At 35.7% G+C, this 18414-nt stretch overlaps 3 protein-coding genes and 1 long non-coding RNA gene across 4 annotated transcripts; 3 read left to right on the forward strand and 1 right to left on the reverse strand.

Moving 5' to 3' along the window:
- The first annotated feature begins 54 nt into the window (after positions 1-54).
- LOC114731668 (uncharacterized) lies at positions 55-1321 on the forward strand. The gene is made up of 4 exons (XR_003738927.1): positions 55-227; positions 389-460; positions 886-960; positions 1296-1321. It is a non-coding gene; the product is annotated as an uncharacterized LOC114731668 (long non-coding RNA).
- Positions 1322-1328: 7 nt separating this feature from the next.
- Positions 1329-4344, forward strand: LOC114731664 (uncharacterized). The gene is made up of 7 exons (XM_028918884.1): positions 1329-1393; positions 1667-1907; positions 2727-2824; positions 3045-3285; positions 3387-3503; positions 4073-4129; positions 4244-4344. Exons 2-7 carry the CDS (start codon positions 1670-1672, stop codon positions 4342-4344), a joined length of 852 nt encoding a protein of 283 aa, XP_028774717.1. The 5' UTR covers positions 1329-1393; positions 1667-1669.
- A 5031-nt stretch (positions 4345-9375) lies between these two features.
- LOC114731652 (probable E3 ubiquitin-protein ligase RHA4A) lies at positions 9376-11939 on the forward strand. Its single transcript, XM_028918870.1, has 3 exons — positions 9376-9805; positions 9935-10020; positions 11307-11939. The coding sequence occupies exons 1-3, from the start codon at positions 9587-9589 to the stop codon at positions 11542-11544; spliced, it is 543 nt and encodes a 180-aa protein (XP_028774703.1). The 5' UTR covers positions 9376-9586; the 3' UTR covers positions 11545-11939.
- Positions 11940-14740: 2801 nt separating this feature from the next.
- LOC114731666 (auxin response factor 9) lies at positions 14741-18264 on the reverse strand (the record flags this gene model as incomplete). The annotated part of the gene is made up of 12 exons (XM_028918885.1): positions 14741-15172; positions 15304-15491; positions 15590-16194; positions 16282-16435; positions 16529-16601; positions 16673-16792; positions 16901-17065; positions 17199-17289; positions 17418-17502; positions 17600-17752; positions 17785-17907; positions 18169-18264. Coding segments are annotated over 12 exons (1992 nt in total), but the record flags the coding sequence as incomplete, so codon positions are not given.
- Between the last annotated feature and the right edge of the window lie 150 nt (positions 18265-18414).

The raw sequence follows: 18414 nt of genomic DNA on the forward strand, positions 1-18414 counted from the left end.
GGTTATGCTTTATGATGAGTGCGACAATCTCTTGGAACGTAGGCTACTGAAGAGCGATGAAACTGTCACGTCTGGTGAAACTCTGGTGTTCAATGGCTACCTTGTTGACATCGGTGATCCTGAGGGAGATAATAACCCTATTTCTGATTCAAATGTTGATAAAGCACATAAGAATATTGCACGGGGATCTAATAGGTTGAATGGGTCAAACATTAGAACTTCAGCAGGTAAAAGCTGTCTGATCTTTCTTAAAAAATTTATATCACTAATTACAAAGGGGAATAAAAGATTTATCGCATTGTTTTGTTTTGGAAATATCAACATTTTAACTTCTGCCTTCTTCATTTATTTTTCCATTCAATCACTTGTTTATCGTTTTATGATATAGGCGACAGTAAAATTAACGTAAAGGAGAGCAAAGCACATCATGCTCTCAGCCCATCACAAAAGATTATTAAAGGTTGACTTGCTTTGATTCATACAACTTCTCATTGGTGGTCCATTTGTTTTTGCTTCTCAGAATTTCTTCGGAAGTGCTTAGAGCTCTTATTTGCTTATTCTATATTTCCATGCACTCACACACGCACGCACAAGATCCACTTGCACATTGGTTTGGGACTTTTGTGATGGGTTGAAATGGCCTAAACTGACTATTCCTATCAAATGCAGCATGCTCTATAGGCACTTGCTTCTCTTGGATAAGTATACTTATTTTCCACTGCTATCGTTATATGGATATTTTTACATATTAACTCATTCTTTGTAAAAACTCGTGCTTATGCAGTTGTTTTCCGCAAGTAACTGTGATGGTAAACTAGCAGTAGTTACTTTATGAATTCTTACCACAGCATAGTGGTATATGCATAATAATTGTTAAAATTGCAGAGTTTAAGAAGAGAGAGCTTCTTAAGTATGGATCACCAAAGATCAGTCCGGAAACAACAAAACCCAACACATCAGGTTAGTCTCTCAATGCAAATACACCTTCTATTTGCTTATATACTTTGCTTTCTTTCTTTCTTTCTTTCTTTTTTGCCAGCATCTAGTTTGCTTTCTTTATAGTGTCTTACCATGTCTCAAAATAACGGGTCAGAACTAAGCTGAATAAATTCCACTCTACTCTCACCTTTTAAAGTTTAAGTACAAATAAATCGACAGCTAATTATAAGACTTTTTTTTTCGTGCAAATAACTCTCAATCTTCTTTTAGGAAATCATTTGATCTCTTGTTCCATTTTCGTGACAATTTTATCTGCTAATTGTTTAACACTTCCACGCTTTCAATTTTCTAATTAGAGTGGCAGGTTTTGTACACTACACAAGTCACTCAAAAGGCAAAGAAGTACCACGATGGTTTTCTGAAACTTGTGGTTTCTGGATCCAATAGTAGACAGGTTCACTTCTACACGTATATCCTTCTCTAAAAGTAATGCTTTCTTACAATCCCCAAAAAAAAAAAAAAGCGCTTTCTTCTGACCCAAGTAGATGGCTGGTGAGGGAGGGCATTTAGTAAATGCATTATTTTATAATTTCGTTATCTCGTCCGCTCCCTCGCCAACTCCAATATTATGATCAAAAGTCCGATATAATCACATACATAGTTGCAGCCAAAATTGGATATTCAGCATAATGAATGCTCGCATTCCCCCTTTTTGTTTATATCTTAGGTAATGCTGTTTGATGCAAGCAAGAAACTTCTAGATAGCAAATTCCTCAAGAAAGATGACATAATTAAACCAGGCGAATCACTTGCATTTGATGCATATTTGGTTGACATTGGTGATAATCAAGGAAATAATGACCCAGAATCCAATGATCAAGGTGAAAAAAGCACAGATACTGAGGAAATCAGGAAGATGCACCGGCAGCAATCTTGTCATTACACCCATGTAACTGCAAGAAAAAGCGGTTAGTTGACTTGATCCGGGAAATTTTTTAGCTGGCTACTCCGTGGTGTGCTATTTTTTCTGATTTCTGATTTCTTTTTCCCTTTCATAATATTTACAGATATAATTTGCCTTTTACCTTCCCAATCGATTCTTAATATCTTAGACTGTAAACTGCATTACCTATTCTCATGCTGATGGCTTCTGATATAATTATCTTTTGCATTCCTTTTTGTGTGTGAGCTTTACTTTGTAACTGTACTTGCTAGCTCAAGCTTTTCGGTTTGTCTTACGTGAGAGGAAGGCTATAACCTGCTCAAGGAAGGAAGAAATATTAAAAAGGGTGTGGGGAGCAGAGTGTGCTTGTCTGTGGTTCGTAATTACTCTATTTACTGGTGATCAAAGATAGGAGATTTAAATGAGAGAATATTCTATTTTGATTCTATTTACAAAAACGTTCTTTTAGTCTTTTTAGTACACCTGATTTTACAATTGAAGTTTGATCATCTCTCTACAGAATGCTATTAGTAATATTGTATTTGCTGGCTTTTGAATAAAAATTACCAAGGAGAGTTGAATGTAAACTCTGTTTTCAGTTTGAAGTAAGACATAGATTGCAATCATAAGATGTTTAAAGCTCTAAGTTTTATTGCACTGTTGTACAGTGTACTTATCCTTGCTTGTTTGTGTTATAATTGCTTCCTTTGTGGTTTATGTTCGTCAATTTCTCTGTAGTAGGCTGGCTGCGGTTATGTTTATAACTATATTCTCCATTTTTTAATTTTCATTTTCCCCTCTTCGTTTAAAGGCCCCTCAAATATCTCTTTAATTTTCAATTTAGAGTGGCTGGTGTTATATTCAACGAGGTCCAATAAAAAATCCAAGACTTACCACGATGGTTTCTTGCAACTTGAAATTTTTGGATCTCGGGGGAGACAGGTTAGTTTTAACTCTTCTTATAGGTTTCTGCTTGGTCTCTTTAAATTGTCCTTCCTTTTCTCCAACCCATCAGTGTCTTCATATGTTGTCAATTTGTTTCGCTTCCTGTTTAATTTCAATATTGAATCGTCAACTATAAATTCTACAGCTTTTTTGGATTAGTGGACTGAACACCAGGATACTATTAGTCTTGCTTCGTTTGATGCTCACTTCTTTTCAGGTTGTCCTGTGTGATTTGAACAAAACACCAATAGAGCGCCGGTTCTTGAAGAAAGATGAAGTTATAAGGCCTGGTGAATCAATATACTTCGATGGCCATTTTGTCGATGTACGAGATCCCAAAGAAAGCCATCAATGTCCAATGAATTCTGATGAGAAAGGAACTGGGGATAATTTTGGTCAGAGGAAACAAGGATACGAACAAAACGGCTATCTAAAGGCCAACCCAGTTGTCGTCAAAGGTCAGCATTTGACTTAATTTTTTCTCATATTTTTAGTGGTCTTATTTTGTGCTAAATTTTTTATATTTTTCCCTTTTATGTTCTTTGGCCTTACTCGGCAGTGGAGCCTAACAGTAAAGCTTATTTAGCAAAAGAAGCAAATTCGAACTCCCTCTGCTCTGGGTCAGACGTGATCGAATCAAGCAGGATAGTCCCACAAATCAAGCCTTTACGTGACAGTGCGTATTGTCTTGTCATTCTGCTTTTAATTGTGTGACATTCTTCTCTTTTTTTCGTATTTAATTATCTTATCATAGATCCTTTATTTGTATGTGTTTTCTCTATGCTTGATTGAATGTGTCTTGGAATCATGTAGGTTCCTGATTTCAAATTCATGACGTAGCTTCCAGATAGACTTGATTTGTTCATGCTTTATTGTTTGACATTGTTATTTCAAAGAGATGCCGGGGGTAACAGCCGACCTGTGTCTTTGTGATTCATTGCATGGGCATGGGTTCAAATTCTAGCGACCAAAAAGGGCCAAAAAAAAAAAAGATATTCCCGGGGTTTTGTTCTTTCAACTGTGACATGATAGACAGAGGTTCACTGACTCGTATAAAATTAGGAAAGGGATTTATCATTCAGTAAAAACTGCGTGACCTTCAATGGAATTGGAGCATGTATCTTAGATGTAGGCTTGACATGCCTTTGATGTCACAAGAATCTCTTTTTCGTCTTATTGACCGGCTCTGCTCTTATTCGTTGCTTTATTATACTTACATGTGATTGATTTCTGCTACTTCGGCAGCCCATCAAATACTGTCTCTTCTACAAAAGCGTCCGGCTCCGAAGAGCAAAATTACAGGTTAGACAGGAAACACGACCGGCGAACGAGCTATCTACAAGCCATAAGGATCATGATAATGCAACTATTTCTTTTAAACGGCGAAAATAATACAATGACATTGGGTTATTATAGGTAGTGGACCAACAATTGCCTCAGCACACAGTCACAATTCATCTGAAAATTTTCGAGACAGGGAATCCATTGAGACTGTGGAGTCTTCCAAAGGCAAGTGAAGATGGAGTTTGTGAATTTCCAGCATACTAATTTTGTGATCTTTCAGACGAGATTTCTTGAAACTTTTTTAAGATGCTCATGGCTATTTGTTGATTCTGCGTAAAGTAGATTCTGCAGCAGCAAGTGGTGGTGTCAGTTTGCAATTCACCGATAAAATCGGAAATTCCCACCAGGTCTAGTTTCAAATTTATTTATTATTACCTCGAGTGCCACCGCGTCATTTATCCCATAGCTGAGCCCTATGGCGGAATAGAGATCATATGGTTGAGAATTTTTTATATCTAGATCACAGAATGTTCAAGCATACTCAAAAGTCAACATGATGGGTTGTATTTTCCAAGTTTCCTTTTCCTTGTTTTGAAATAGGTTTCCATGAGAAGCCCAAAAAAAGTTTAGGTGAAGAATTTTTGTTTTATATTGGGATAAGCCTTCGGTTATCTTGAATTGACGTGTTTCGTTTGCAATTTTTTTGTAGCCCGAACCATGCAAGGAAGCCCAGACAAATACGAGTGAGGCAGTCTTTGATTTTTCCAAGTCAAGTTCGGGTGCTAATTCATCTTGTTCTGTTACCAGCAAAGGTAAGAGTGATGAGGAGTTCTCGCGTACAACGGATATGAATGATTGCCCAAGCTTTGGCCTCGGGTTTTGACAGGTAATGCATTGGAATTTTAAGTGTTTGTGTTATTTTCTTGTTGCCATATCCAAGACCATTCTACTTACTCTCTTGCTTGCAGTCGTTTGATGCGAAAACACTTGCCCAATCATTTTTAAATTGGAGATATAGTGAAGGACACCGAAATCTTGAATTATCATGCGATTTAGTAGGCAAACAAATATTTGTGAAGCTTAGCAAAAGGAAATAAATTTAACTTTTTTTTGGGACTGGAAAATAAATATAACTAATTGAATCTAGTAATAATTGTGCATGTGATGTTGTTTTAAAAGAGACTGAGAGTGGAAATAAAATGAATATTTTTATGCCTGGTAAATCGCGACTTCAATCTCGTTCCCATTAAGCAGCTTAAACTGTACCTGATGTTTCGTCATCTTTGGGAAAATGAACTCACATTATTTGAGCCATTTCCCGCTGACATAGAAGCTGAGCATGAGTGATTACTGGAAACGATAGGGCCCAAATAACATGAATTAAGGGCATAGGAGAGACCAAACAAAATATGATTCTGATTATATTTAATTATGCCCTTCACTTGTACTTGATTGTAATATGGACCGTCCATTTCAGATGCCTTTTATGAATATATTGGAGAGATGCTGCTTTTGACACTTCGTGGGAATATGGTTCTGTGCGATTATGGTTAAATATAAGACGCATCACTCTGTTTGGGTGGAAGCCTGATATCGTACAAAGTTACATTTTATAAAAGATGAAACAAGAGGAAAAATTGGGTTTTTAATATAATATAATTACATTTTGTGCCACTCTTTACAAATGTACGAATAAGTTATGCTAAAACACTTAATGATGGGAGTTATTCTGGGGTCATAACAAGGATGAGGCTAACATAACACATGCAAAGTAGGATGGCATCTGATTTTTACCCATCTTCACAGAACGTATGCCCATTAACTTTCTTGAGGGTATTCGATGAGAAATTAAAAAGGAAAATTACGTACAGGTTCCATAGAAGGTAATTTATTACTTTGAGGTCTTACGAAATGTCAAAATCACTGACAGGTCCCAAGGGACCTCAGAATAATATTTTTGATTTGTAAAATGACATTACTGCCCTTCATATTCTAGATTCACATTTGTTCTGTCATTGCGATTTACAATATCAGTAGTGACTATTAACAACCCAATGAAAGTGCGTTAACAACCTTAGCAGTATCCGTTAACAACTTACTTTATAAAATCATATAACCTCCACATAAGAGTGAATTATAACCAAATAGTATAATATAACAACTTTAATACTAAAATGGGAAGCTTTTTGATATCATTAAGAATTTTAACTAGATCCAATAGGATTATAGTAATATTTTAATGCGAAGATCCATTTACAACTTCAACAGCGACTATTAATAACCGAATGAGAAGGTATTAATAACCTAAGCAGTATCCGTTAACAACTTATTTTATAGAATTATATAACCTCTGCATAAAAGTAAATTATAATCAAATAGTATAATACAACAACTTTAACACTAAAATGGGAAGCTTTTTGATATCACTAAGAATTTTAACTAAACCCAATAGGATTATAGCAACATTTTAATGCAAAGATTCATTTACAACCTCAATGGTGAGTATTAATAACCCAAAGAGAGCTGTTGACAATCTAGGCAGTATCTGTTAACAACTGAATTTATAAGATAATATAACCTCTAACAACTATATAATATTAACTTTAAGACTATTTAGTTATAATTTAGTTAGTTATAGTTAGAAGTTATATTATCCGATAAAGTTAGTTGTTAACGGACACTGCTAAGGTTGTTAACAGTTCTCCTTAGGTTATTAATACTTACTATTAAGGTTGTAAATGGATTTTCGCATTAAAATGTTGCTATAATCCTATTGGGTTTAGTTAAAATTTTTAATGATATCAAAAAGCTTCCCATTTTAGTGTTAAAGTTGTTGTATTATACTATTTGGTTATAATTTACTCTTATGCGGAGGTTATATAATTCTATAAAGTAAGTTGTTAACGGATACTGCTTAGGTTGTTAATACCCTCTTATTCAGTTGTTAATAGTCGTTGTTAAGGTTGTAAATGGATCTTCGCATTAAAATATTACTATAATCCTATTGGATCTAGTTAAAATTCTTAATGATATCAAAAAGCTTCCCATTTTAGTGTTAAAGTTGTTGTATTATACTATTTGGTTATAATTTACTCTTATGTGGAGGTTATATGATTTTATAAAGTAAGTTGTTAACGGATACTGCTAGGGTTGTTAACGCCCTCTCATTGGGTTGTTAATAGTCGCTGTTAAGGTTGTAAATCGCAATGACAGAGTAAATGTGAATATGGAATATGAGGGGCAGTAATGTCATTTTACAAATCGAAAATATTACTCTGAGGTCCCTTGGGACCTGTCAGTGATTTTGACATTTCATGGGACCTCAGAGTAATAAATTGCCTTCTGTGGGACCTGTACGTAATTTTTCCAAATTAAAATTCGGAAAAAAAAAATCACGTCATCGATTTTTAACTCGGTATCTTTGTATTTTTTTTCCTTAATTAAATATGCTAATTTTAATCTGTTAACATCGCTCTATTTGTACTGTTAATTATAAAAGTTAATTATGCTAATAAAGTAAAATTACGGTATTTAATTAAGAGAGAAAAATATCTAAATATCAAATTAAAAATTAATAAAAATAATAGATGCCTCCAAAATGGTTTTTCTTTACAATCATTGGCTTTTCATGTTGTATACCATTATCCGCATAACTGGGATTGTTACCTTTGAATGTATGAACGCATTGTCCCACCTCATTATTTTTGTTTCGCAGTTACGATCAGCAATTCAACATGTGATACATGTAAATGTGGAAGCTGTTATTTCTGGGGATTGCAAGTGCGGTGAAAGTTGGGGCACTTTGATAAAATAAATGTGACAAATAAGATAGCTGTGAGTATGATGTGACGTTGGAGTTTTGGATCTGATCCCAATCCCCAACCCCACTTTGTATGTGCGCGCGTGGGAGAGATGCTTCCGCATCCACTAACAACAGTAGGATAGATATCCAAGTCCAACCTTGATTCTTCACAAGATGTCGAGGAAGCAAAAGTTGCACCAATTTTGTAACTACCTCAGTTGGAATTAGGCGGCCCGAGGTAAAATCATATAAAAAGATCTCTGTAGCAATTAAGAAGCCGAAAGCCTTTTCTTTTTTAGGAGAAAGTTCACACATCAAGCAACTTTATATCTCTCTCGAAAATCCCCCATGCAACTTGATGAACTTTCTGAGATCGTTTTTAATCTCGTTAACATGGTTATATTCCTTATGTAACATGGAGCTAAAGTCTGAAAGATGAGATCTGATATTTTTGTCTTATGTTTTCCTCTTGGTTATTCTTCTGGAACCCAAACAAGTAAACATTGCGAAAGGGGGCTCGTTAGCTTTTATTCGGGTTACAGAAAGCTCTTGTCAATTAAACGTAAGGTTTAATGCTGCATCCTAAGCCTACTTTTCAGTGCAAAGTTACTGGAGCAATATGTCTTATTGTTCTCCACTTCCTCACCAAGCGGGAGAGAAGGATAAGTTCTTTGTTTATTATAATCAGTAATGGTCCACGCTAATTAATCGTCTTATAAGATCACTAATTAAATACTCTTCCCGTTATTAATATAAGACTTATTTAATTAATTTGATTGGATTAAGGAAGTTAGGTAAATTAGTTAATTATAAAAAATATGACATGTTTTTTCTAAAACACTATAATCATCTTTCTTAATATTCTCCCTCAATCTTCTACTTAATTATGGTTGAGAGAATGTTCGTATGGGTAATTTAAAAAAAATTAATAAATATAATAAATGGGTCTTATATTTAGGATCAAAATCAACTCAGTAATTAGGTCTTATATTAATAATCGGAGAAGTAATATGATCACTTATAATTATGGGCTGGAGGACTAAATTTGTACGATAATGATAACGACAGGCGTGTTTGACAAACAAGCATACCCTGAAATCAAAACAAAAAATTAGATGTGTATGGTACCCAACAATCACTCTCTCTCCCTTTTAGCAGTAGCAATGATTTTTTTTTTTGGAAAAATTAGTAGTAACAAAGATTTTTGTGGGATACATACGGAATTTTTAATAGTATCCTTTCTTATCTGTATAATAATAAATAATCAGAAAGCAAGATTTTGTGAGACAGTTAGCACTGAGAGAATGTGGTAAAATAATTGGGCCCCTGGTGATAGAATCAAGACAACTGGGCTTAAAATACAAAGAGGGGTGAGGGTCCATTTCTAAGTGGAGGGTCATGAACATGTTCCATCATTTGAAAAAGAACAGAATTTGTACCATCCATCAAACTATTCTACTTGCTACCAGCAGGCAATTACATCATTGAATTAAATAATTGATCCCAGCAAGGATTTTAGATACATGAACTTGTGCCGTTCTTCTGAAATCGTCGCAGCATTTTTTTGTGTCAAAAGACAGAGAAACAAGAATAGCAGAAGCGGAATATATGAAGAGGAAGATGATGATGATGATGAGTATTGAGTAGGTAAAGTGAGAGAAGTAGGAATCACAATGGCTGTCCCTCAAACTCCAACCACATCTCCAAATCTGTATCCACAAGAACTTCAGTTAAAACTATATCAGGCCTTCATTTTCTCAATTCCAATCCTATTTTCCATCATTCTCTTTCTCTTGTTTTATTTGTTCTACCTCAAGCGCAGAGCTTCCTCTCTCTCTTCCCCTCCCCACTTTCTTCCCACCACTGCTCCTTCAACTACCTATCATTCCACCGTAAGTCTCACTCTTCATCCCTCTTTCTCTCTGTTATATCATTTGTATCTCTATACATATGCCTTTACTCAATTCTGGGGATTTCAATTCATATATTGGTGCCTCAATCTCCCTATATTGTTTTGGCAGCCTTGTCGCTTGGATCTGACGCTTCAGTTCCTCGACACTCTTCCAAAAGTTTTATTTGATGAAGAATTAAAAGAAAAAGATTCACAGTGAGTGTTTCCAATCTTAACTTTCTTCTCTTTTCTTTGTTTATCTTCCTTGATAGATTCCTGTTCTTCTTTTGCTATTGGCGCTAAAACAGCATGAACACCAGCTAGATGCTTCTTGTGATATCCTATCGCATGCATAGAATTGATTGAAAGCCCTTGATATGATGTCTAATGGAGGAGACATGTCTTTGAGATTAGTTCGATCGATGTTATTAGGAACCGTTGCTCTTTGAAAGATGCGAAAACATTAATTAACAGTATCTTCAATTGAATTCTCAATTTCTTTCTCTCTTTTCTTATTTTCTTTTTCCATCAGAATCTCACATTTACGGCATCTACTATTTTCACAAAAAGAGCTACAGCAAAAGGAAATTAAAAAAAAGATAAGTGGAATATATGAACAATGACATCTCTTGGGTTTCAGCGGACGAAAGAAAAGATCAACCTGTCTGAATGTGACCTAAGTGGAATAAAGAATCCTCCTCCGTAGAACTTGTGGATATAAAAAATAAATAAAGTAATATTACTTCCGGTCTTTAATGTAAGAGTCAGTTGACTAATTTAAATAAGTAAAAAGAAGTTTGTTAAATTAGTTATTTGTAATAAATAGGTGCTATCTTCCTTAAAATACCCTTGCTAATTAAATGTGCTAGCTTTAACATTTGATAAAACATTTAACACATGCAACCACTATAATAAGTACTTTAGGAGAAAAAATAAATAAATATAAGAGACAAAATAAATCAGGATCTTATATCTAAAACCATATTAAAAGTCAAACTAACTCTTATATTAATAAACGGAGGTGGTATGTAGCACTCTAATGCTATTTTCTAGTTGCATCAAACATCCTTTTCTTATGTTATTTCTTCTAGTTTATCCAAAACCTTAAACCGAGAATAAAATTAGGGTGTTGGACGTGACTAGAAAAATAACATCATGGGTGCACCAAAAAAATTAACACTAAGTTATTGTATGCATCACAAATAAGATTAGTGTATTGTATGTAACAAAAAATAACATCAAGGGATGTTGGGTGCAACCAAACAATAACATTAGAATATTAAATACATCATAAATAAAATTAGAATATTGGATGCAATTAGGAGATAACATTATGGCACAGGATATTACTTTACCCTAGAAAAACCTCCCAAACAAACAAATTAACAATGAAAAAAGAGGACAAGAAGACGTTATTTGGGTGTGTGTGTTTGTAATGTAATGTAAATGATTAAATGATTGCATATGATGTTGTTCTGAGGTGAGCTAATTTGGTGAAACAGATGTTGTGTGTGTCTGGGAGAATTTGAGATGAAAGAAGACGTATTACAGATCCCTCAGTGCAAGCATGTGTTTCACAGAGATTGCATTTACCATTGGCTCCATTCACACTCCACTTGCCCACTGTGCAGATGTTGTATCATTCCTCCCACCAAGTTTCTGAATCCACCACCCCTTCCTCCACCTCCTCCTCTTGCGGACGAAGCTGCTTCTGCTTCTGCTTCTGCTTCTTCCAACTAATAACGACACATATTGCAGTGGTGATGGCTTAGTAGCTTGGTGATATGTAAGTTTTTCTTTGTAAGCGAAATGTCACGGGTTTGTTGCAACTTGTAACTTTAGATTGTAAGTGTCTGCCATTGTAATTCCAAAAAAAAAAAAAAAAAGAGGAGGAAATATATATTGTTACCTAATGTCTCTTTCAATTCCTCACATTTCTCAACCTCTTCATATTTATAAGCCTCCATGCATGCATAGTTCATCAAATAAACCAACTCCTCTGTTTTCCCTTTTGAGCCCCTGCCTCTCATCGTCACCAAATTGGAATTGGAATTACTCAAAATTGAGAAGTGCAGTTGAATGAAGCCGGCAAAGAAGAGCATCCCGTCAAGCCCAGTTCTGACCCTTTTTGGTGTTTCTTCCGTTCACCCAATTTTTTTGGGGCCAGACTTGTTCACCCAATTTCAATCACTGTTTTCTCTACTCCCTTGAGCTAGCAAATGTTGTATAATGAATTATTGAATTGCTAATTATTGATTATTACTATTATTTCGCGACATTATATTTTCTATTTGCATGTAGCTTGGTGTTTCCCGTCTCCTTTTGGTGGTTTTTTTTTTTGTATAACTCAAAAATAGAATTTTTTTAAAGGATTTTTTTATCATATTTATAATAAACAACTTATTGCCAGTGTAAACATTTAAAATTTTTCTTTTATAACCTCATTAAAAAAGATTATTTATTAATGAGGTCAATTGTTATTCCCTCTGGAGTCTGGACTCTGGTTTTTATATAAGAAACAAACAACCAAATAAGTATATAAATAAATATGTTTTATTTTTAAAATACACTTACTTGTGAGGAGAAATAAAGTCAGCGGGTAAATAACAATTAATGGAGTGATATAAAAGGTAGCTAATGAGGCAAAAATGAATAAAATTGGTTAAAATTTTAGACATTTTTTTAATTTTCAGCATATTTATTTACCCACTTAATCTTAATTATATTTTTTATCCTTAATAATTAGTTATTGGTCCATTATAAAAGAGATCACAGTGGGTATATGTTTCAAAGGAGGAAAAAAACAGTAAAAATTATTTTTTTTTAGTCCTTCAAATTTAATTCATTTTTAACCCAGTCCCTCACACTAATTCCTAAAAAATATAACTGAGTCCCTAAAAATTTGTTCGTTATTGATTTAATGTGTAGATTGTGAATCAAAACATATTTCAAGGAGCAGGCGCAGGTACGAGGTTTTGTATCAGGAATGGGCACGCTTTAACTAAAAAATGCCTTGGGATTAGCGTCTTTGAGAAGTAATGAAATCATAGTCTCTAATCATGAGCTTCCCGATTCTCACGCGCAACTTTTGGAAGCCAGAATCATAAGACGTTATATATGACTGTTGAACTACTACTTTCGGTCTTTAATATAATATCTTATTTAACTTTTATTTTGATCATAAATATAAAATCCCAATTTACTTTGTCTCTAATGTTTGTGCATTTTTTTTAAGATAGTCCTTCTAATAATAGTAGTTCTAGCAAACACACTTGATTAGTAAGGATATTTTAGAAAAGACAACACCTATTTATTACAAATAACTAACTTAACTTATTTTCTTAATCTCCTCAAATTAGTCAACTAGCTCTTATAATTAGAACCGGAGGAACTATTTGATATGATAGTTAAAAGTCATGATTAATTGATATGCTATAAAATAAAAGTTGAAAAACATAATGAGATTATGTAAAGTAGAGAGAAGGCCCTCCATGTTTGTTTAGTCGGTAGGGAAACCCAAATTAGTTTCAAAAAAACTCATTTAATTACAACTAATAAGCATCAAAACATTTTAAATTATAAAAAAATTCAAAATTTGAATGATGATAGGGGAGACTAGAAATAAATCCTTAGTTGAAAAATTAATTGAATGATGAATTGCACAAAAAAGTTATAAAAAAATAATTCACACAAAATATTATTTGTATAAAGGATTAATGGATTGTATATGAGAAAATATGAATTTTGGAACAGGAAAAGTTGAGTTGTTTAAATTTTTAATTAGTATTTATTCACATGATGAAATTGCCCCAAAAGGCAATTATAAAAAGAAAAGAAGGTGTCGAGCGTTGGGATTTGGTAGCTATAAGATGGGACGTTGCAGAGGTGAAACCGAAGGCAGGGGAAGCAGTGAGAATGGTGATAACGATGGACGAGGCTGCCCTGTCTCTCTCGGACATGGCAGCCTTCCTGAAAAGCACCCTCCTCACATAACCTATGCCCTACCCCTAGACACGATAAAGACCTTACTTAATAATGCATACTCATTTTCAATTAATTACATGAGATTAGATAAAAGACAAAGTTGAGGGACGGATGATGGATTCATAGGCCCTTCTCTCTCCTAAGAACTAGGAGTGGGCTGGGAGGGGCAGCCGCATAATATTTCCCTCTATTTGCGCTGACGCATTAATTATGGCGGCAGAGCCTTTGGACATGGCGGCAACAAATCTTTCAACCACAAAACATTCTGACAATGTGATCAATTGGTTAACTAAAACCCATGCATAACAGGAAAATGAGCATCCAGGTTCTCGTATGGTTTATAGCTTAATCCTGCAATGTCGCAGTTCTAATGAACAACACCAACCCTGTCAAACCATAAACTTCAGAAGCAGTGTTACTAGACCCAAAAACTCGTAAATAGTTTGTTTTGATTTTTGGGTGCTGCTGCATCATTAGAAGAAAAATATTGATCAATATTCTTAGGGATTCCGAAAGATGGGGCAAAAACCGATTTAAAGGCACAAAGCCACGAACCCACGCTTAAACAGAAATGGAAGTTTCAAATTCAACAACCTTTTATTCGAGGGGCGGAAGGTGATGAAAGACCTCAGGTAGGGCCGTATTTAGCTTGGTTTTCAGGGTCTGTTTCTGTGTGTATTTCTGTCGGTTAATATAGTATCCAGTTTTCTCTCAAAAAAAAGTTTCAAATTGAAGAGACATCAGTTTACAACAAAAACCATAACCTGGTTGCCACCTACACCTACACCTACACCTACACCGGGTAGAGGGAGGGAGATGGCGCAAGGCTTAATGTTTGTTGAGCGTGACCTTGACCATTCAGGTTGAATGATCCCAACCATATGTCAAACTTCAAACCACAGCAATAAACATCCACCAGACCAGGTTAGACTTGCCCTATGGAAGATAGACCTTTGACCAGCTAGGATTCACATTCTCCCGGCCATCATTATCATAAGAATTAACATGAACATGCATATTTCACAGACACTAAAGCCTACATTTGCTTTCTCCCACAAACGCACTTTATTATTTCAGATCTTAAAAGTCCCATCATGCCTGGAGTCTCGAGTAGCACTAAAACTTGAGCTTCAATTTGCCAATGTCCTTCATGTCGAAATTACAAATTTCCTACGTCTAAATAAATCAACTCCCTTCCCACAAAGAACTACAACAACAGAGACCAAACAAAGATCAACATTAGTTTCAGGTTTCAGCTGTGCTCCCACTTATTACAGTCCCATCACCTTCCATTGATGAAATAGGCAATTTGCTTCCCGCACTCATCCTCTTCACATCCTGGCTGGAACAAATGAAGATTCTTCTGACCATATTACAGAATTCACTGCAAGAAAGTAACAGCATTCAACAGGAAGATATTCGCATTGTGAGAGGTTTGCATTATTGTGTATAATATGCTAAGCAGTATAAAGATCCGAGACATAAGATTAAGATTATATTCAGAGGAATACTCACGGCCATGGATCATCACCCACAAGCATCATATCCCCTTCGTCATCAGTGAAGACAATTTCCCATTTCTTCCTATCTTTAAGTTGTCCTTTTATGTCAAACATCTCCTCCAACTCGTCTATAAGTTGATCATAACCATCCAAAATGGCCAAGTCCACAGCACGACCCACTGTGACCCCCTGCATTTGAACCTTTTGCAGGTTTGGAACACCAGCGGAAAGCATCAGAATTTTTTACTAACCACAAAATATTGAAATTATTATCAATATAAGTAATCTGCATTTGAAACCTTGGTGCGACTTCTGGAACATATTTGCTTGCTCTGAGTCTCCTTTACTTGCAGCTGTTCTTGTTTTCCCTCATGGGAAGCCCTTGAGATGTTATACTTATGGTCTGAATCAGTTCCAGACAAGGCATTGACATGACTTTCAGAAGGGCCATTAAGTATACCAGCTGCATGTGTAGGTGCCTTCTCCATCGCAGTTGAATTTTGGGAATGACCAATAAGATCAATCCCAAACAACCGACAGCTTGTAGCAATCTCAACTTTATTCTCCTTGCCAGCTTGTTCAAGCAGATGATCATTGTTCTGTCGCAACAAGTGAGTGGTTGAATGAACTGAGTGAACAGGCCAAGCAGAGACGCTCTTGCCATCATCTGTTGTGTCCTGCAACAGTTGCGGAGGACCGGTTGAATGGGGAGACGACAGCCAACTCCCTTCTGTTTGATTTCTTGAAGGAGTGTTGCTGCTGCTTTTACTATTCATTTCAGCTTGATTGTGATGCCACATGCCAGAATTTTCACTCCTATTGCTTTCAGCCATAGCTCCGAGTCGGTTAATATCAGGTTGCATCAGCTCAGAATTCCAGAAGGCAGAGGCAGTGGAAGTTGTGTCTAGTTTGTAATCACAACGTAGAGGTCAAGAGAAATTTACGCAATCTCTATAAGAATTGAGAAGAGTTAAACAAAATCAGTTCTCACCAAGATCTGGAATTTCACTGGGTGGCCGAGGTCGCTTGGTCTTCACAACGGGAGGTTGAACTGAAGATGAAGTAACGGGAGCCAGAAAAGGTTCCACTTCCCATGGTGAAACCTTATCTGGTCTTGGAACAGCTGCAGGTTCATCCCACTGAACCTGTACCACAATAGAAAGAAAAGTAGATATGATTAATGACACAATCACTCCAGATATGAAGGCAAACAACTTCAAAGTGACAGCAGAAAATACCTTGAGTGATCGCCAGCTCGAATTTACCCAGTGAGGAGAAATATCTTCCACTCCAATAATAGTGCCCGAAAATCTAATCAACCAAGTATTAGAATCTCCATGAAAAAAGATGAGGGCAACAAACTACAACAGTAAATTTAGTACCTCTTGTCAGTTTCAGGAGACTCATCCCCTTCAAACCTCATCTTGAACCTCATACCAACAGTAAACTTATTGTTGATAGCCTCCAGAAACTTGTTTACGCTTATGATAAATTGACTTGTCCTAATAAAATAAATTTAAGATAATCAAATAAAAATCCTATATCAAGAATCATCCCCAAATATCTAATACTTAGACAAATCTTGTTCTTGGAGCAGGCAAAAAATCTACCTTGGTTTATAGTAGACAACAAAAAGAGTTTGGGTTGCAACGGCATGAGAGGCAGTTGCAAGAACTCCTAGGTGCATACTCTGACTGGAAATTACGGATGATGGCATGCTACTCTGCTGACGAGCATGACGCCTCACTCCAACACGTAATTCTCCACTGAACCCTCTATATAAAGATTACAAGATCTTATTTAAGCTAAGGTTTGTACAGTTGAATAGATAATAAGGATTCTGCCATATACAAGATTTCTGAGCTATGTAATGATATAACCATGAAAAAAGGAAAGCAGCAAATGAACCTTAAAAACACGAAGGTATCTCCAGCAACTAATCTCTTCGAAGTAACAAAAGTACTCCATCCAGTTGTGAGCAAATGTCTACGAGGCTGACCTGGAGGCAAACGTAAACATTGATGAAAACAAAATTAGGCAACCAAATTTCACCCAAAACAAAAAAAACGGGGCAACCCGAATGTTTAATTACAAGGACTAGATTATAAATCTACTCAAGCCCTTTACCTCTGAATATATGCTTAAAGCGCCACTCGTAACCGTGAAGATCTTTGGCAACCAATTCCTGAGTAGGAGTTGGTTGGGACATGTCCTAAATGAAATCCATGCATGGTAATGTCATTAAGACAACGATCCGGAAGTAGGAAGTAGAAGCCATGATGAAATTGGACCATTTCAAGAGTCCTTACCAGCGGAGGAAGGCATTCAGTGGCGTGTTTTCTGAGAACAGAGAATCCACCATGGGTGCTTGTATCAGATGCCGTCAAAACCTTGCTGAATGAGTGAACTGCTGGCCTTGGAGGTTCGGCAGGGCATGGATCTGGGCTAGTAGGCTCATTTTGCTAACATATTTGTTCCATTAGAATCTAAGCAATAGTAGAAAGAATCTAAGGTTGACCACGAAAATTTTTGAAATCAGAAAGAAGGCAGCTACATCCTTACATGGATTCTGGCACCAGAGTATTTGTGCGTAAACCTCGTCAGTTTCTTGTTCAGCCTAAACATATGAAAGTTTAAGGTAAGTTTCACTTCCAATCCATTATCTAAGTAATAAATTTAATTGATGTATAAATAACAGGTGCTATGAAGTTTAAAGCATGGCACCTATAACTACACATTGTATACCTAGTACTCCAGAATTCAAATGACCATTTTCTCAGTAAACAGAAATAGTATTTTCTGTCACAAAAAAAAAACAAAAAAGAAATAGTATTTTCAGGGAAAGAGATAAAAGGAGGACGTCCAGGAAGAAAATTACCAACAGATGAACGTTCACTACACGGCAAAGGATCTTTGAGGGAAGGTTGAACACCGGAATCCGATGGTTGAGTTCTTGATTTGTTGATGCCTCCAACTACAGCAGAGGGAAAAAAGTAAATTTTGAAAAAAGAAAAATAGAGTTAAACCAAGTTTATGACATTCTTACAGCTCCAAGATAAATACGAAGGCAATTTCAATTTTAAACGCAAATTAATGGAGGCATATCCACCTCAGGAAGAAAAAA

This window comes from Neltuma alba, unplaced genomic scaffold (genome assembly GCF_004799145.2).
Source record: "Neltuma alba isolate B1F8T4 unplaced genomic scaffold, ASM479914v2 tig00012839_pilon, whole genome shotgun sequence".
Classification (NCBI taxonomy): domain Eukaryota; kingdom Viridiplantae; phylum Streptophyta; class Magnoliopsida; order Fabales; family Fabaceae; genus Neltuma; species Neltuma alba.